Source organism: Ochotona princeps, chromosome 8 (genome assembly GCF_030435755.1).
Source record: "Ochotona princeps isolate mOchPri1 chromosome 8, mOchPri1.hap1, whole genome shotgun sequence".
NCBI lineage: Eukaryota > Metazoa > Chordata > Mammalia > Lagomorpha > Ochotonidae > Ochotona > Ochotona princeps.
In genome coordinates this window covers 60,307,381-60,322,302 of record NC_080839.1, presented here as the reverse complement: position 1 = coordinate 60,322,302, position 14,922 = coordinate 60,307,381, and the positions used below count along the sequence as shown (strand labels likewise).

Here is a 14,922-nt window from a genome sequence, read left to right as displayed (position 1 = left end):
AGGGGCCCATGTACTTGGGACATCTTCCACTGCCTTTTCAGGCACATCAGCAATGAGTCTGTTTGGAGGTGGAAAAGCCAGGACTTGAACCAGAACTCTGATGAGGGAAGCCACAGTGCCTGCCCCAAGTCTGCCTTCTGAACAGGGCTTTTATGGGGAACAAGGGGGACAGTTTGTAAGGAGGCATTGCAGATCATGTAAGCTATTCTTTCTATAAATTTACTGAAATCTACAGGGATCGAGATTCCCGAAAATCTTTTTCTTACTAGAGAAATTCACAGATTAGGAGGAAGGAAAAAAAAGAGAGAGACCTATGTTAAAAAAAATAATTCAGTGCTTGTCTCAAGTAGCATCAGCTAACTGAGGGAAGAGAAGGCGAATTGGGGCAGCTTTCAACAGGGAACACACCAGCTGAGGACAGCTCATGACAGCTCCAGCCAGCCTCTTTCTTATCTCTTTCTATTTTTGAAAAACCCCAAATTCCAATTACAGCTTAACATTTCCATTTCCACTTGCAAGATCACATCTTGCTCAACTTGGGGGACAAGACACATGCAATGACACGCAGAAACACGGGCTGACACGTGTCCCCACACTCCCAGGGGCATGTGTGCTTGAGCCACTTGTCCACGTTGGCCCCAGACTTAGGGGTCTCCCTCCTAGCTTCCACAGTCCAGTGAGGGGCAGAGCCACACCCAGCTCTGGGGCATGTCTGGCTCATCTCTTTTTGCTATGAAATCTTGGACTCACACAGTGGTGAGGACCAACGAGGGAAGCTTGGGAGGCTGAGCCCCATCTTGGGCCCAAATGATTCTAAGTAGAGCTCCCACCAAGGGAGGCAGACAGGTGTGGGCAGCCTCATGCTGGGGCACCAAGGTTTCACCACGCAGGTCAGGGAAGCTGTGGCCACAGAAAAGGCTGCCTTCTTAAAAGCTCCTGGGCTGGGAAGGGCTCTGCAGGTTCATGCAACTTGTCCAAAGAGATCATGACTTGCTCAACACACCTCCAGGATTCAAGCCTAGCTGGGGATTCCAGTAGTGCAGAGACAGATTAGCAGGGGGATCCACCAACACTAGTAGCTAATGCATACATCAAAGAATACAAAGCAGGTCCTCAAACTACAACCTGTATGAAAGTGTCTGTAACAAGACAACCATACCAGTAAAAAGCAACAGCATGTAGAGACAACCCAAATGTCCATCCATGGAAGAATAGATAAAGCACATGGGAACATTACTTGGCCAAGAAAACAAATACTGGTATTTGCTATCATGTGGATGAAGCTAAAAATATATGTCAAGTGAAAGCAGCCAGAGTCAAAGGATCATGTGTTGGATTGCTCCATTACTATAAAACATACAGAAGAGGCAAATCCGTAGGGTCAGAGCAAATGGGTGACTGCCAGGGGTGGGAAAAGAGAGAGAATGAAGGGTGACCACTAACATGTGTGGGCTTTCCTTTTGGGGAGAAGAAAAGCTACCCAAGGAGATCATAGTGAGGGTTACACAGCCCTGGGAAGGTATGAAAATCTTTGCATTGCCCACTTCAAGATGGTTAAAATGGTAAGTCTTGTTGAATGGATTTTATAATACACATAGAGTCAACTGAGGAGCAAGGGCTCTGGGGCAGTCCACTGCTCTGCTGGCTGCCCCCAAAGAGGCCAGGCACAGCTCTGGGTGGCTGGTGGTTAGGACCAGGTTGGAGTCCTGACCACACCCTAGCCTGGTAGTCCTCAACATCAGATGAGAAACTGGGACATGAACTTCAGCTCCTGGGGGCCTGGCCAGGGTAGGGGGCTAGGCAGGGGCAGGAGGTCCCTGCGAGGTAGGGCAGGCAGAAGAGCGTGCCTGAGACCATAACCTTCCCTCCTTGCTCGGAGAAGACCTGCCTGCCCAACAGTGTACATAGCCACACACCTGCTGCTGTGGGCCAAGGGCAAATGAGTCTAGAATCATGGCTTGGGAAATGTCTAGGCAGGATCTTAAGGAAACAAAGCAGAATACAAAGTTATGTTAACCACAGACTGATTACAACTGTAAAAAAAAAGGCACCCTTGGCAATGAAAAAGAGCTGTAACAGCAAGACATGTGAACAGAGGTTGTGTTCCCTTGGCAGCAGTCCGGGCAATTAGTTTTCCTTGCACTCTTGCGTGTCTTCCTAAATGTCTGCACCGGCCTTGTCTCCATGGCCAGGGACTTCTGTGACAGAGAAGGGATGGGCCACTTTCTCTGTCCCTGCTCCTCTGCCAAAAGGTTTACCATCACAAACTTTCCTGGCCTCAGTAAATAACGAGCGCCTTACCTCTGCCATAGGAAATCTCTAAAACGAGAACCACGGCCTCCAACGCCACTTCTCTCTGCGCATCAAAGAACTCCAGCTCCTTTGCCTTGCCTCTAATTCTGCCTCCCTCGCCTTCTGCTACTGTTGGGTCTCTCCCCTCCAGTTTCTCTTCATCCGCAGGCACAATGGTGGCAGTACAGGCTGCAGGGCAGAGCCCACAGCTCACATGCACGGATGCACAGAGCTGCCCAAGTGTGTTCTGCATTCCTTTCTCCCAGAGATTCCCCGTGAGCCAACTTTCCACACCGCTTCTCCCTGAACTCGCCTCCTGAACACCCCTTCCCTGCGGGTCACAGGCAGATGGGCACAGGGCCGGTGTTACAGGGGGCCTGGTGGGTTGGCTAAGTGGTAGGTTGAGTTCTCAAGGGCTGCCTCCTTCTGCAGGGTTCTTTTCCAATTCCCGGTACTGTTCAAATCAGATGTTCAATGTGTGTCCATGAATTACCACAGGGGCAGGGAAGGAGCCTGCTTCCCTCCCAACCCCCCACTTTATCACCTCCCCAGTGCAGCTGGTCTCCTTTCCAAGCACTGAGCACCAACTCTTCATCAAGTAGGAGGCTACAAAAGAGCCACGAGTACCCCCTGGGGATTTTATAGGGATGGGGGGTGGGAAACACAGAACCAAACCTAGAAAATGGGGAGTGTCCAGGCAGCAGCTACCAACAGGAGTGATCCCAGCTGGTGGTGCACTCAGGAAAGCTTTCCTGAGGAGGTGAGACTTGGGAGATTGCCCTGAAGAGGAGGGAGTGGGTTTGTGAGGATGAAGAAATGCTGTAAAGGGCAAAGTGCACCTGGTCAGAGTCAGGGGCAAGGGGGCATCCAGCTTTGTTAGAGTGCTAGGCTGGGCAGGGGGATGGAGCCTGAGCCCCTTGGGAGAATGCATGGGGTGCAGTCTCCTTGCTAAGTAAAGCCCCTCCCCTGATGCCAGGCAGATTCCCCACCCACCACCCTCTGCACAACCTCACCAAGAAGGTAAATGGTGCCAAGTTGGTGAGCTGCCCTATCTCAGGGGAAATGGTCCCCAGCGGGCTGATACATCTCGCCCCCTGTATGAGCATGCCATAAGCCCACAGGCACTTGCTCGCTGCCCCAAATGCTTCGTGAGGCACTCCTGGTTCCCTTCCATGCTGTATACACAGCTCAGTGTTCTCATGCTCCTAAGCTGTCACCATGAAACAGGCAGGAATCAGGAAGCGACTGGGAGAGTGAACAGGAAACATGCTCAGCTCCCGAAGGTGCTACGATAGTGACATCAAGGGTGCTGGCCCAGGAATTCCAACTAACAACTCTCAGACCAAGTTTCTTTTTTTTTTTTTTTCTTTTTTTTTTTAATTATTTATTATTTAACTTCATTAATTACATTGTATTATGTGACACAGTTACATAGATACTTGGGTTTCAGAATTCTCTGGAGACTTTGCTCAGAAATGTTAAAAACACTTGACTCCTACTTCCTAGACTGGCCTTGGAATAACAGCTCCGGAAACAACAGCCCACCAAAGGCACGCATGAGGGTCTCATTTCTGGAACCTTTTGTGGTCTGGTAGAAACAGACCTGAGCAGTTTCTCACTTATCACTTGTAGGCCCCTCCCAACCCCCTGTGGGTGACAGATTCAACAGGTAGCTCCTGGCCTTGCTCCATGACCTTGGAATTGTCCCCCCACTTTAGCTCTCTCATCTGCAAAACAGGGCCAGGCATCCATCCCACCAATTTGCACCCAGCACCTAGGGGAACACCTGTAAAGTAAGGAGCTCCAGTGAGTTGGGGGAAGCAGGTGGCGGGGGCAGGCAGGCATCTTGCTCTGTTCTTTGGCCTCACTCACCTCCTTGATCCTGTGCAACAGGGGCTGCAGCCAGTCCCTGTTCACCTCACAGTGGCTGTCCAGGAAAGTTAGGGTGGTCCCCTGGGCGATATCAGCACCCCGAATCCGGGACCGGACTAGACCTGCAGGCAGGTGCACACAATGGAGCAGGTCACACTCCAGCAAGCCCCCCACCCAACTGCCTTTCCCCTACAAACATGCGCATGGCATATCCTGACCCCTTCCCCCACTTACATCTGAGCCCCTGCCCGGCAGCCCAGACCCACCTTGCCTCTCATTGTTGCGTAAGCATTTCACCTTGGGCAACTTGACCAGCTGGTTGCAGTCCTCAGCTGTGGAGACACAAGATTAAAGCTTAATGGGCTTTAGGCAGCCCTGCCCAGTTTTCCATTCCAAGTCCAACTACAGAACCAGGGTCTCATGCACTGGTGCTCTTGGGCAGTGCAAGGGACGGTGGATCACTGCTGTTCTCACACATGGCTGTCCTCATCAAATAGAATGGCCCCAACTGAGCCCTTTAGCACAATGGGGCAGTAACCAGTGGGATCTCCATATTGCTTGAAATCATTCTGGGTTGGAAACCTTGGTGTGGCTCCTGGGAATGTTTTTCCTTGGCTATAGGTCACTAAAAGCATGAGACTAGGGTCCAGTTCCCTTTGGCGGTCTGACACAGCTGTTGCGAGGCGGGGGACAGATGAGGCAGACTTGGGATTTTCTTCGTGGATTGCTCTGCCTAGGATGCTTTCCACTATACAGGGCATGGTTGGCCTCCTCACTGTGAAGAACCATGTCAAGGAGGGTGAGAGACCCCAGCTGGACACCTGTCCAGAATGCCCCTGGGCTTGTCGTTGTGGCATCAGTTCCTGGATTCACCAGGTCCCTGGGTTGGGACTCTATACTTTGGGCCTTATTTCATTTTTTAAAATTTATTTATTATTTTTAATTCATTAATTACATTGTATTATGTGACACAGTTTCATAGGTACTTGGATTCTCCCCACCCCTCCCCAAACCTTCCCACCATGGTGGATTCCTCCACCTTGTTGCATAACCACAGTTCAAGTTCAGTTGAGATTCCCCCATTGTAAGCATATATCAAACAAAGAGTCCAGCATCTTATCGTCTAGTCAAGCTCAACAGCTTCTTAGGTATACCCTCTCTGGTAGGCCTTATTTCATTTTCACTTTCAGTCTGTGAACCTTGGCTTGACTTTGGACTTCCAAGAGTAGCGGGAGAAATGTAAGCAGACTTCCTTGGGTCAGCACTGTTCTAAGCGCTTCTGATATGTTAACATACTTAATCCTTACCTCAGTCCTATCCACTGTTAGCGCCTCCATTTGCAGACAAGGAGACAGGCCAGTGATTGGCTTGAGGCATGCAGCTAGGATATAAGCTCCAAGTCCAAGACGGAAACCTCAGCAGGCTGGCTCCTAAGTCCACATTCTAAACCATCAGGCTTCTCAGCTTTAATATGAGCCTAGTAGCAGGCCCTTCTGCCATGGTGCCTGGCTACCCCAGCAAGGCTAGCATCTCCCTACTTCCAAGTGCTTCTTCATGGGGGAAGAGAGCGTGGATTATCGATCCTGGAACCGGGAGTTGGATCTCACTCCCTCAGGCCTCATGTACAACACACATTGCATCACTCCCCTGAGTTCTGGAGGTTGCATGTCAGATACAAGTGCAGAGTGGCTCCCTGTGCCCGGCTCCCAGAAGTTGTGCTAGTGGGAATGGTCTCCAGACCCCCAAGATTCTGTGCTGCCCACAGCAGTCACCCTGTTTCCCAGGTATGTCACCAGGGGAGGCAGTTCTGCCTAGGAGCTACACTTGGGCTGCGGGATGTGTGGGCACCACCTACACTTGGAACTTCAACAATGCTGCTTTAATTACTGTGCCTTTTAACCCCAAAACACAGATGTCTACAGACCTCCCTATGCTTTCCCCTGGGAAAGAGGATTTGAGGTGTGAGTTTGGCTGGCACCAGGCACTTTGTTAGGACAACCAGAAGAATGTGAGGCAGGAAATGGTGATGAGCAGGGTGTTCGAGGTCTGGAAGCTGCTCACTGTGTTATGGCCACATGGGAAATCCCCAAGACAAGGCCTGTACAGATTTCTCAGGGACGAAGGCAAATTAGCCTCAGTTCAGGTCAACAGGTTAATACAGCTGGAGAATCAGGAATGTCTATGGATGGGGTTGTTTTTGGACTTGGGGTCCCAGCACTGACCTGTCCAAGGTGTGGTGTCCCTTTTCAGGTGTGACACTTGTGCAGTCTCACATGTATGCACACACACTCACATACACAATGTCTACAGGCACATACATGCATGTATAGGCATGCGCATATACCCACAACATTCCAGGTGTATAGGCTACCATGCAGACACCTGTGCCTACGGAGCCAGTGAGAGACATTACTCACGGTCATTGCTGAAGTCATCCACGAGAATGATCTCCTGGATCAGGTGCAGAGGGGTGCGGTTTAATATGCTGACGGAAAGAAAGAGAGGGGAGTCATAATGACTTCCTGCTGCAAAATACACATACCAGTCTGAGGTTCAAATACACCTGATTCTATTCAACTTGGAGCCACTTGAGAGGCCTGGTCCAGTCATGCTCCTTCTCCGGGAGCCAGTGCAGAGGGGGTTATGTTTTGTCCATTTGGGAAATGGTGCTTCCATCCACTCAGCCACCCAGACAGACACCCAAGGGATCCCTTCAACACTTTCGCCATCTTCCAGAAACCCCAAATCAACTCGGCGAGCAAGATCAGCTGATTCCATCTGAAAACGTTACCCCCATCATTCTTCACCTCTCACCTCTCTTCTGCCTGGCCCTGAGCTTGGATAGATCTGGGATTTGGACCTTGGGCAGTCAGGCTCCCGAGTCCATGTTGTAAGAACCCAGGCTCCTCTCTGTGTTTCCGTGAGATCAACAGAGTGACTGGAGTCAGACCCTGCCTCAGTGCCACTGTTTCCTGGCCCTGGCCCACTTCCATGTGGCCTCCAGGGTGTGCATCCTGGCCCCCAGATCTGATGGCGTGACTCTCCCCACTAACTCTCCTCATATGGACAAACATCGTGAGCGCTTCTGGATGCTTCTGCCATGAGGAGCAGACCCACCTCTCCCATCGCCTCCCATGCCTCTCCCTCACTCACAAAGCCTTCCCTGCGCCTGCATGCCACGCACACGAGGACCAGTCTCTAGCAGCATCCCATCTCCTGATGCTGCATTGCTTCCTCCTCTAGCTCCCTCAGCAGCTGGTCTCCTGGACTTCCTCCACTTTGATCACGTACTGACCCAGCTCCAGTGTCTACTGTCTCCTCCAGATGGTAGCATCTGGGGCCAGAACCTTATCAAGTGACTCTCGGGTCAGGTTCAACACAGAACTTGGTCAGGAGTCACTTCCTGGAGGGCTGCGTGGGACATACCTGCTGTGGATATGTAGTGATGCACAAGGATGAAGTGTGCTCTGCCCCAGCTACCAACTACCAGCTGTGCAGGCTCAGGCAAGTTACTTCGCTGCTCTGGGCAGCAATCTAACCTCATCTACAAAGTGCAGCTAATAGTTTTTTACCCACTTTCCAGGGCTATAAAAGAATAAAAGGAGGAAATGCACCCATGCAGTTAGCATAACACTTGGCAGCGAGTATAGCTATTTTGTGCCTCATCAATGATTTTACTTTTGAACTGAACTGCACTGAAGCCAGGCACCCTGCCTATGCTGTGGATCCCTGGTCAAGGGATATGACTGAGCTTCAAAGTTGATTCAGGATCTCAGGTCTTACAGCAATGACCAAATCACACTCTTGCAAACACTCTCAAACTCCACGGCTGGTCAGAAACATTTCTGGGGCACCCAGGCCACCTAGAACCCTGATTACATGGGCGAGGATGTTCAGAAGGGGTGTAGATGGGGCCATGGGAGAGAGCTGCAGGGGTCAGCCTGGAGGGCCCACTGTCTCCTGAACTCTTTCCAAGCAGCTTGAAGACTCTCCTAGAAGGGCACTTTGCTGGGAGCTGCCTTTATTTATGAAGCCTTAATTCTCACCATGGCAACTAGTGTAAGGTGGAGAGGAATCCCAGCCAAGAGCCCTGAGCCACTGTCACTGCCTGCGGGGACCAGGGGGACAAAAAAGGCACAGAGGCTGCAGCAATCCACCAGAGAGAGGTGGAAGGTGAAGGCACACGCATCTGTCCCAAGGAAAACGGTGAACTCATCCACCAGCCCTCCAATCAGTGAGGGCGGGGAAGCCAGCAGCAGGAGAGAGGGAAAGCCTGTGGGAAGAATAACCTCTAATGAGGTTTGATTACGCTGGAGCTTCTGCATTCGATTCCACCTCAAATCCCCGCCGGCTCTTTGAAATTCAAGAGTTCTCTTCTGTGAACATCAAAAGGTAAATCGTGCGCAGCTCTGTGCACTGACTGAACTGAGAGATGATTAGCAAATAAAAAATGTCCAGGATTTAAAACAGAAAGAAAGAAGGGGGCGGGGGGGGAATCGTCAGCAGTACGTGCTAATTAGACCATTTCCTGGTAACACCTGGCTTGTTTGCGCTCCTCTCATCAGAACAATTGAAGCCATGGCAGGGGCTCCTCAACAGGGGCTTGGGGCTGGGAGCGCACAGGGTGGCTGAGAGGGAAAGAGACTGGGCCAGGGCAGGCACCTACCGAGCCCTCGCTTCTGCACACCCTCTCTCAGTCCCATCATCTCTGCCTGGCTGTTCCCCCTATTCTACTGGAACACCCCTCTGTCCTCCCCACCCAACCCCAGCACAGCCCCCTGCCCTTTGCATAGGGAATGTACTTCTTTGCCTCCTCCTCTATTCCAGCTGCCCCAAATCTTTCCATACTGGGCTTCACCTGGAAGTAGGCACTCGCTTCACTGGCATAGATGGGTCACATTCTGCCTAGAATCATGTGACATCTGAGTCTCCCATACAAAGCTCACCTCCTTGCCAGACGGGCAGCTGCACCTGCTCCTGCTGACACAACTGTCCTCCGTCTTTTATGTCCCTGCTGCCCTCTGCCTGTGGGGTCCACACGGAGTTCCCAGAGAGGCTGGCGGGCCCCCCACCATGTAAGCACTGTGCAATCCTGAGAGGCTTTGCTCTGCTCCCAGCCTCCCTGTCCTTCTGTAATTACATTTCCCTTGTAAAAGCGAGCGATATTAATACTTGACCTACTTTGCGGGTTTTTGTTCGGCTGAAATGAGGAAATGTACTTGAAATTGCTTCGTGAACTCCACAGTGTTATAGGCAGGGCTGGTTTTATCAAATGCTCCATAAACACCAGCTGAATGAAGACCTGAAGCCGCCTGACAGCTGACTGCTGTTGTTCTGGAGTGCAACTGATCACCCTGGGCTCAAGTACGGTACCTGGGTAGCTGCCCTGTGCCACCTGGGAGGGCTTTGGGGAGAACACACCCTTTGATGTTCTGCCTTCCTCAGCTATGTGAAAGAAGTTTAGCACCATACCTGGCACGCAGCAGCTACTCTCTGGCCATGGGAACGGGTTATTCATGGAGGTTCATAATAGCAACAGGCAGGTTTTACAGCTATGGTTCTCAACGTGTGGTCCCCGAGTTAGCAGCCTCACTACCACCTGGGGATGTGTTTGAGACACAAATGGTTGGGCCTGATGCAGGCTCGCTGAACTGGAGTTGCTGGAGAACAGGCTTAAGAAACCACGCACGAGCCCAGCGCCATAGCCTAGCAGCTAAAGTCCTCGCCTTGTATGCGCCAGGATCCCATACCGGTGATGGTTCTAATCCCAGAGGCCCTGCTGGGAAAGCAGTCAAGGAAGGTCGAAAGCCGTGGGACCCTGCTTCCACATGGGAGACCCAGAAGAAGCTTCTGGCTACTGGCTTCAGATCCGATCAGCTCCAGCCATTGCGGCCACTTGGGGAATGAACCATCAAACGGAAGATCTTCCTCTCTGTTTCTCCTTCTCTCTGTATATATCTGCTTTTCCAATAAAAACAAATAAATCATGGGGGGGGGGAAGAAATCACGTACAACAAACCCTCAGGAGGTGGCTGCTCCAGCTGGAAGGTGGTGCCTTAGATGTTGCCGTAAGTCAGGGATGAAGGCTGCTGCGCACAGCTGTGTAAGCACCTCGTGTGCCAGGCACTGCTCTAAACATCTCCTTGGGCATGCCAGAAAACTCCTAATGGTAGCCTCTGCTCTGAAGTAAGCTGAGGCAGAGATGTCCGTGCCTGCCTGTTCATGTTCACAGCTCCTGTGAAGCAGGATACGAGGCACCTGCTCTCCTGGCTAAGAAGTGCGGCCCTTCATGGGCACCATGGTGCTGTGGCCGTACAGAGTGCACAGGCCCTAGGGATTGTCCCTCTAGTAGGCTGGTGGATGGTGGGGCTCTGGTTGCAACTCAGGAAGTCAGGAAAACTCCAGGGCCTGGCTCCTCCGCTTCCCAGCTTCCTTTCCCTCCACACATTTCCCCTTGCCCGGTTCAGGCTGAGGCTCATGCTGATGCAGCAGGAGACCAGAGTTCTGTGGCCCATAGCACATGCTCATGGGAAGTTAGCATCTTAGCATACCGAGGAAGTGGCGTTATCACTGTGGACAGATGGAGGAGCAGCAGGAGGAGAAGGAGAAGGTTATCAGAGGGTAGCAGCTGAGGTGGCCCTGAGAACACAAACTCAGTATGGGACGTATTCGGGTTAACCTAGGAGCTCTGACATAATAGTTTAATGCCCCCAGAATGCCTGCCACCTTTCCAAGAAGAAGGCTTTTGGAAGAAAAAAGATAGAATTCAAAGCACAAAAGGTGCCTTTTATCCCTGTTTCTGCAGACATGGTTGATCTGCTGCCCAAGGTCACAGAGTCAGGAAGTGGCAGGGCAGGGCCTGAACCTGGGTTCCAAGCGCAGTATTGGATGTAGCCCCTAGCCTCCCCTCCAGAGCCGTGGAGATGAGGGCTTACTCTGGGTCAGACACACTTCTCGGTCCCTTCACTGAATGAATCCTTGGCAAGCCTATCTCAAAGTACCATTAGCATCCCCACAACCCTGGTCAGAAACTGAGCCATAACTTTCTTCCTGTTGTTGATTCTGTTTTATGGCTTTTCAATTAAGAGGATGTATAGTAACTGTGTAATAGGGACTATCATATCCAGATGTGAGGATACAATGCAGTATGCATCTCTACTTCCAAATCCAGAGATAAACTCCCAATGAAACTGGTAAATATATCTTGACAATAGGATACTGGACTCTGCCATTGTCTGTACTCATAATGTCAGGATACACTCAAATAAGAGAATGATGGGCTTAAGACTGCTTATGAAGGACTATTATTGTAATAATACAGGGAAAATCGGTGTGAAGGAGGGGGTAAGGGAAATTCCAGAGCCTATGGAATTGTATAATAAAATTAAACAGAGTCATGGGGAAGTTAGGCAACAGAAGAATCAGATCAAAAGGAACTCACTAAAGAGTGCAAACAAGAGAAACACAGTAAGGGCAGCAGAGGTGATGGGGAGATAGGGGTTGGAGGAAGCCCCGATGGTTCAGTGTGTGCATGCCTGTGCATGTGTGAACACATGTGTGTGTTTGTGCTCAGACTACAGGTGCCTGCTGTCACAGAACTTCTTTGAGGGATCAAAAGAGGCCAGTCTGGCATGTTGAGGAGCTCATCTCAGGCATGAACAGTCTCTTCACAGAAACATCTGCCAGACATACAGACGTGCCTTGGGGAGGAGCACCCAGGAACAGGGAAGGCAAGGGCTGCCCTTGTAGAGGGGATTGGGTAGAGCAGAATCTCGCCCTCCACCATACCCTTGCTAACTTACAAATCAACAAGTCCTTTATTCATCTGCAGCAAGACCCAGGGTGACACCTGACAGCAGTTTGGCACATGTGCTTGCCAAGGGCTGCTGCCTTGTTGGGAAGGCAAACTTGGATCAGGCAACCCGCAGGGTGGATATAGAAGCCAGGACAGGCTGGCGGCTGGTGGAAGGAGCCAGCCCACCAGGTGCCAAGGACATCAGAGCCTCATGCTTGGACATGTGGCAGCAGGCTGACAACTGTGGGTCTGGGTAGGTGCTTGTGTCTCTCAGAGCAGTGCTAGCCTTGCACAATGGACTGGCAGCATTAGTGCCACAGGGAGCTGAGGATCTCAGCAACCCTCATGCTATACTTACTTCTCAGTACCTGGAACTTTCTACCACCCCGGCCATGCAGGGACAAAGAGGCAGAGGGGAAACAACAGGAGTGTGGCCAGGCTTGGTACACTCTGGCCCGTTGAGCCAGCTTTTTGTCTCTGGTGTGGTGTCGCCAAGCAGATCAGGATGGACACTAAGAGGCTCCAGTTGGGGTCATGGGGTTCCTTCCCCTGGGGCGAGGTTCTGGCTCTGTGAGAGGGGGTGACTTTGTGTACACCTGGTCCTAACACCTCCCCTGGGATGCTCATGGGCACTGGGCTTGCCCTCTATCTACACAATCTACTGGGAAAGGGGGGCATAAGGTCAGAGGCGCCAAGAGTTAACATCCGGCTTTTCTATCATTAGCCATGTGGCTGCATGACTTAATGACTACTGAGTCTGGATTTCCTGAGCTGTAACGTGAGCATGACAATGACCAGTTGTGCTGGGGGTGGGGGGGTGGGGTTCAAGGACTGCTGGCTGCCCCACTGCCATGCATAGTGTGGATTCTGCTGAGCACATGATGAGGGCAGGGAAGTTAGTGTGGGCACAGGGCAAGGAAGGGGCACAGCATGGGCAGAAAACAGCCAAGATGACCAGGGCCTTTGCTGGAAGGCTGGGGTACGGGGATGTGGAATTCTCGGCTTAGTCTCTGCATCCTAGAGGCAGTTCTTCTGGTGGCAGGAGACGTGTGTGAATTAAAAATCCTATGTACATCATAAGCCACACAGCAGGGCATACGGTCCAGACCAGGTGCTGAGGATGATCAAGTGTTAGTGACCATGCTAGACTGTGGGAGCTTGATGTCATTGTCACTTATGGTTGGAGTGGGAGGCTGTGCAGAGGAAGGGGCTGAGCTTGGCTGCAACACAAGTCTGATTTCAAATCTCAGCCTGGTGCTGCCATGGGTCCCTGTCACCTGTGATTAGTAACCCTCGGGCCCTAGGGGCAGTGGAGCACAGTGGTGGAGGGTAAGTGCTCAGGGATTGTCCTCTCTTCACACTCTGTGAACTTGTGGAAGTTCTTGCGTGCCCTGGTCTCTTTCTTCCTCCCTATAAAATGGGGGTAAGAACTCTCTCCCAGGAGCACAACAGGTGGCCAAACAGACATACGTGCTGTGCTTAGCAGTGGACAGCATGAGATAGGAAAGCCTGATGTTCCACTTGCTAGGCCCAGAGCTTGGTGAGTACAGTATTCGCCAAGCACTTGGATGTGACCCTCCCCAGAATGCTGCCTTACCTGCGGATGGTTCTGAGCAGGGTGGAGCGGGCCTCGTTGTGGAAGGTGATGATGATGCTGGTAGGTGGAAGATCCTTGCAATACATTAGCAGTCTGCATCTGCAGGGAGGAAAGGCGGAAGGCAGTAAGACCTGGGCAAGGCAGAACACATTTGCAAGGCTGGCCCCGTGGCCATCTTGGCGGTCACCAGTATGACACATGTTTAGCACTGGGTAATGCCACAGTCTCTCTGACCCTCAGAGCGTCTGGGGAGTGCCAAGGATGACTGAAGCTGAATGCTCTCCTGCCACCTTCCCTGGGCAGAGCTTGGGCTTGCAGTTGACACACAGAAAATGAATACAGTATTTCTTGCCTGTCTGCATGAGTGCACAGTGGCTTCTGTGAACTCATAAACCCAACTTCGTGCCTTGGGCTATGCCCTCCAGTCCGTACCTTTCCAGCCCCCTCTGTCCATGCCATGGGTCCATAGAAGATCCCAGCCTACAGGGGCCTTGCCAGGTCCTGAGACAACAGCTCAAGCGTGCCACGTCACACTGATCCTTGGCCCCTGGTGCACGTGTGCATGCGCTCACACGCATGCACACACACACACACCCCTCCAAAGGGGTGAGAGCCAGAATGCACTCATGTAGGCAGTGGAAATCCTGTCTTGAAAAACCATTCATTTCCAACATGTCCAGGATCATTTTGCATGACAATTACATCTGGGGTAATTTCAATTTAATACCTCGCTGCAAGTGAAAATTGTAGCCTGCAGCCCCCAAATTACTATAATAATGGAAATAAACCCGCCTAGCGATGCTGGTGCCTCGGAGGGCGATGGCTGGGTAAATGCTTCCTCCTGTTCCTCGCTGTTTTAGAGCTTGTCCTATTATGCGGGGGCGGAAGGGGGGAGGCATTAAAGAGGAGGTAAATAACAAATGTTGGGGAGGGGGTGTAAATGTTTGCTCTTTTTATCTTCCTCCATTTCCTTCCAGGTTTGGAGCTTTTAATTTGGGGTCCAGTGACCCAGTGATAGGATTCAAGGGGGTTGTGAATTACTGGGGGACTGTGCAATCAATTTCTCCCCCTGGGAAGACAGCTCACAGCTGTCACTCCATCTTCCAGACAGTCTGTAGCCCACTTGAGGCCTCAGACCCAGGCCTAGGGGCCTGCCAATCCTCCCTGCAACAATTTTTCCCCAGGAGGAGACATCCAGGAGTGCTCAGGCCAGAAGCTACAGGGTAGGGAAGGTGGGGGGAGATGGTGGACAAGACTCACAGGCCTGTCCCCTGCATCCCACAGAGCCACCACCAGTTCCCTCCTGTCCTCCCTCTGTGGCCCTGGATCAGGTGGTCTTTCCTCCTTTTCCTGATCACCACACCGG

At 51.6% G+C, this 14,922-nt stretch overlaps 1 protein-coding gene across 2 annotated transcripts in view; it reads right to left on the bottom strand.

Annotated features, from left to right (window-relative positions):
- Positions 1-14,922, bottom strand: part of GALNT14 (polypeptide N-acetylgalactosaminyltransferase 14) — a 196,343-nt gene that overhangs the window by 32,453 nt on the left and 148,968 nt on the right. For both annotated transcript variants that reach the window (XM_058668119.1, XM_004582712.3), the window contains exons 3-6: positions 13,557-13,655; positions 6,582-6,649; positions 4,431-4,496; positions 4,165-4,286 (exon numbers count right to left, since the gene is read on the bottom strand). In XM_058668119.1, coding sequence (XP_058524102.1) covers positions 4,165-4,286; positions 4,431-4,496; positions 6,582-6,649; positions 13,557-13,655 — 355 coding nt within the window. The remainder of the gene's footprint in view (positions 1-4,164; positions 4,287-4,430; positions 4,497-6,581; positions 6,650-13,556; positions 13,656-14,922) is intronic.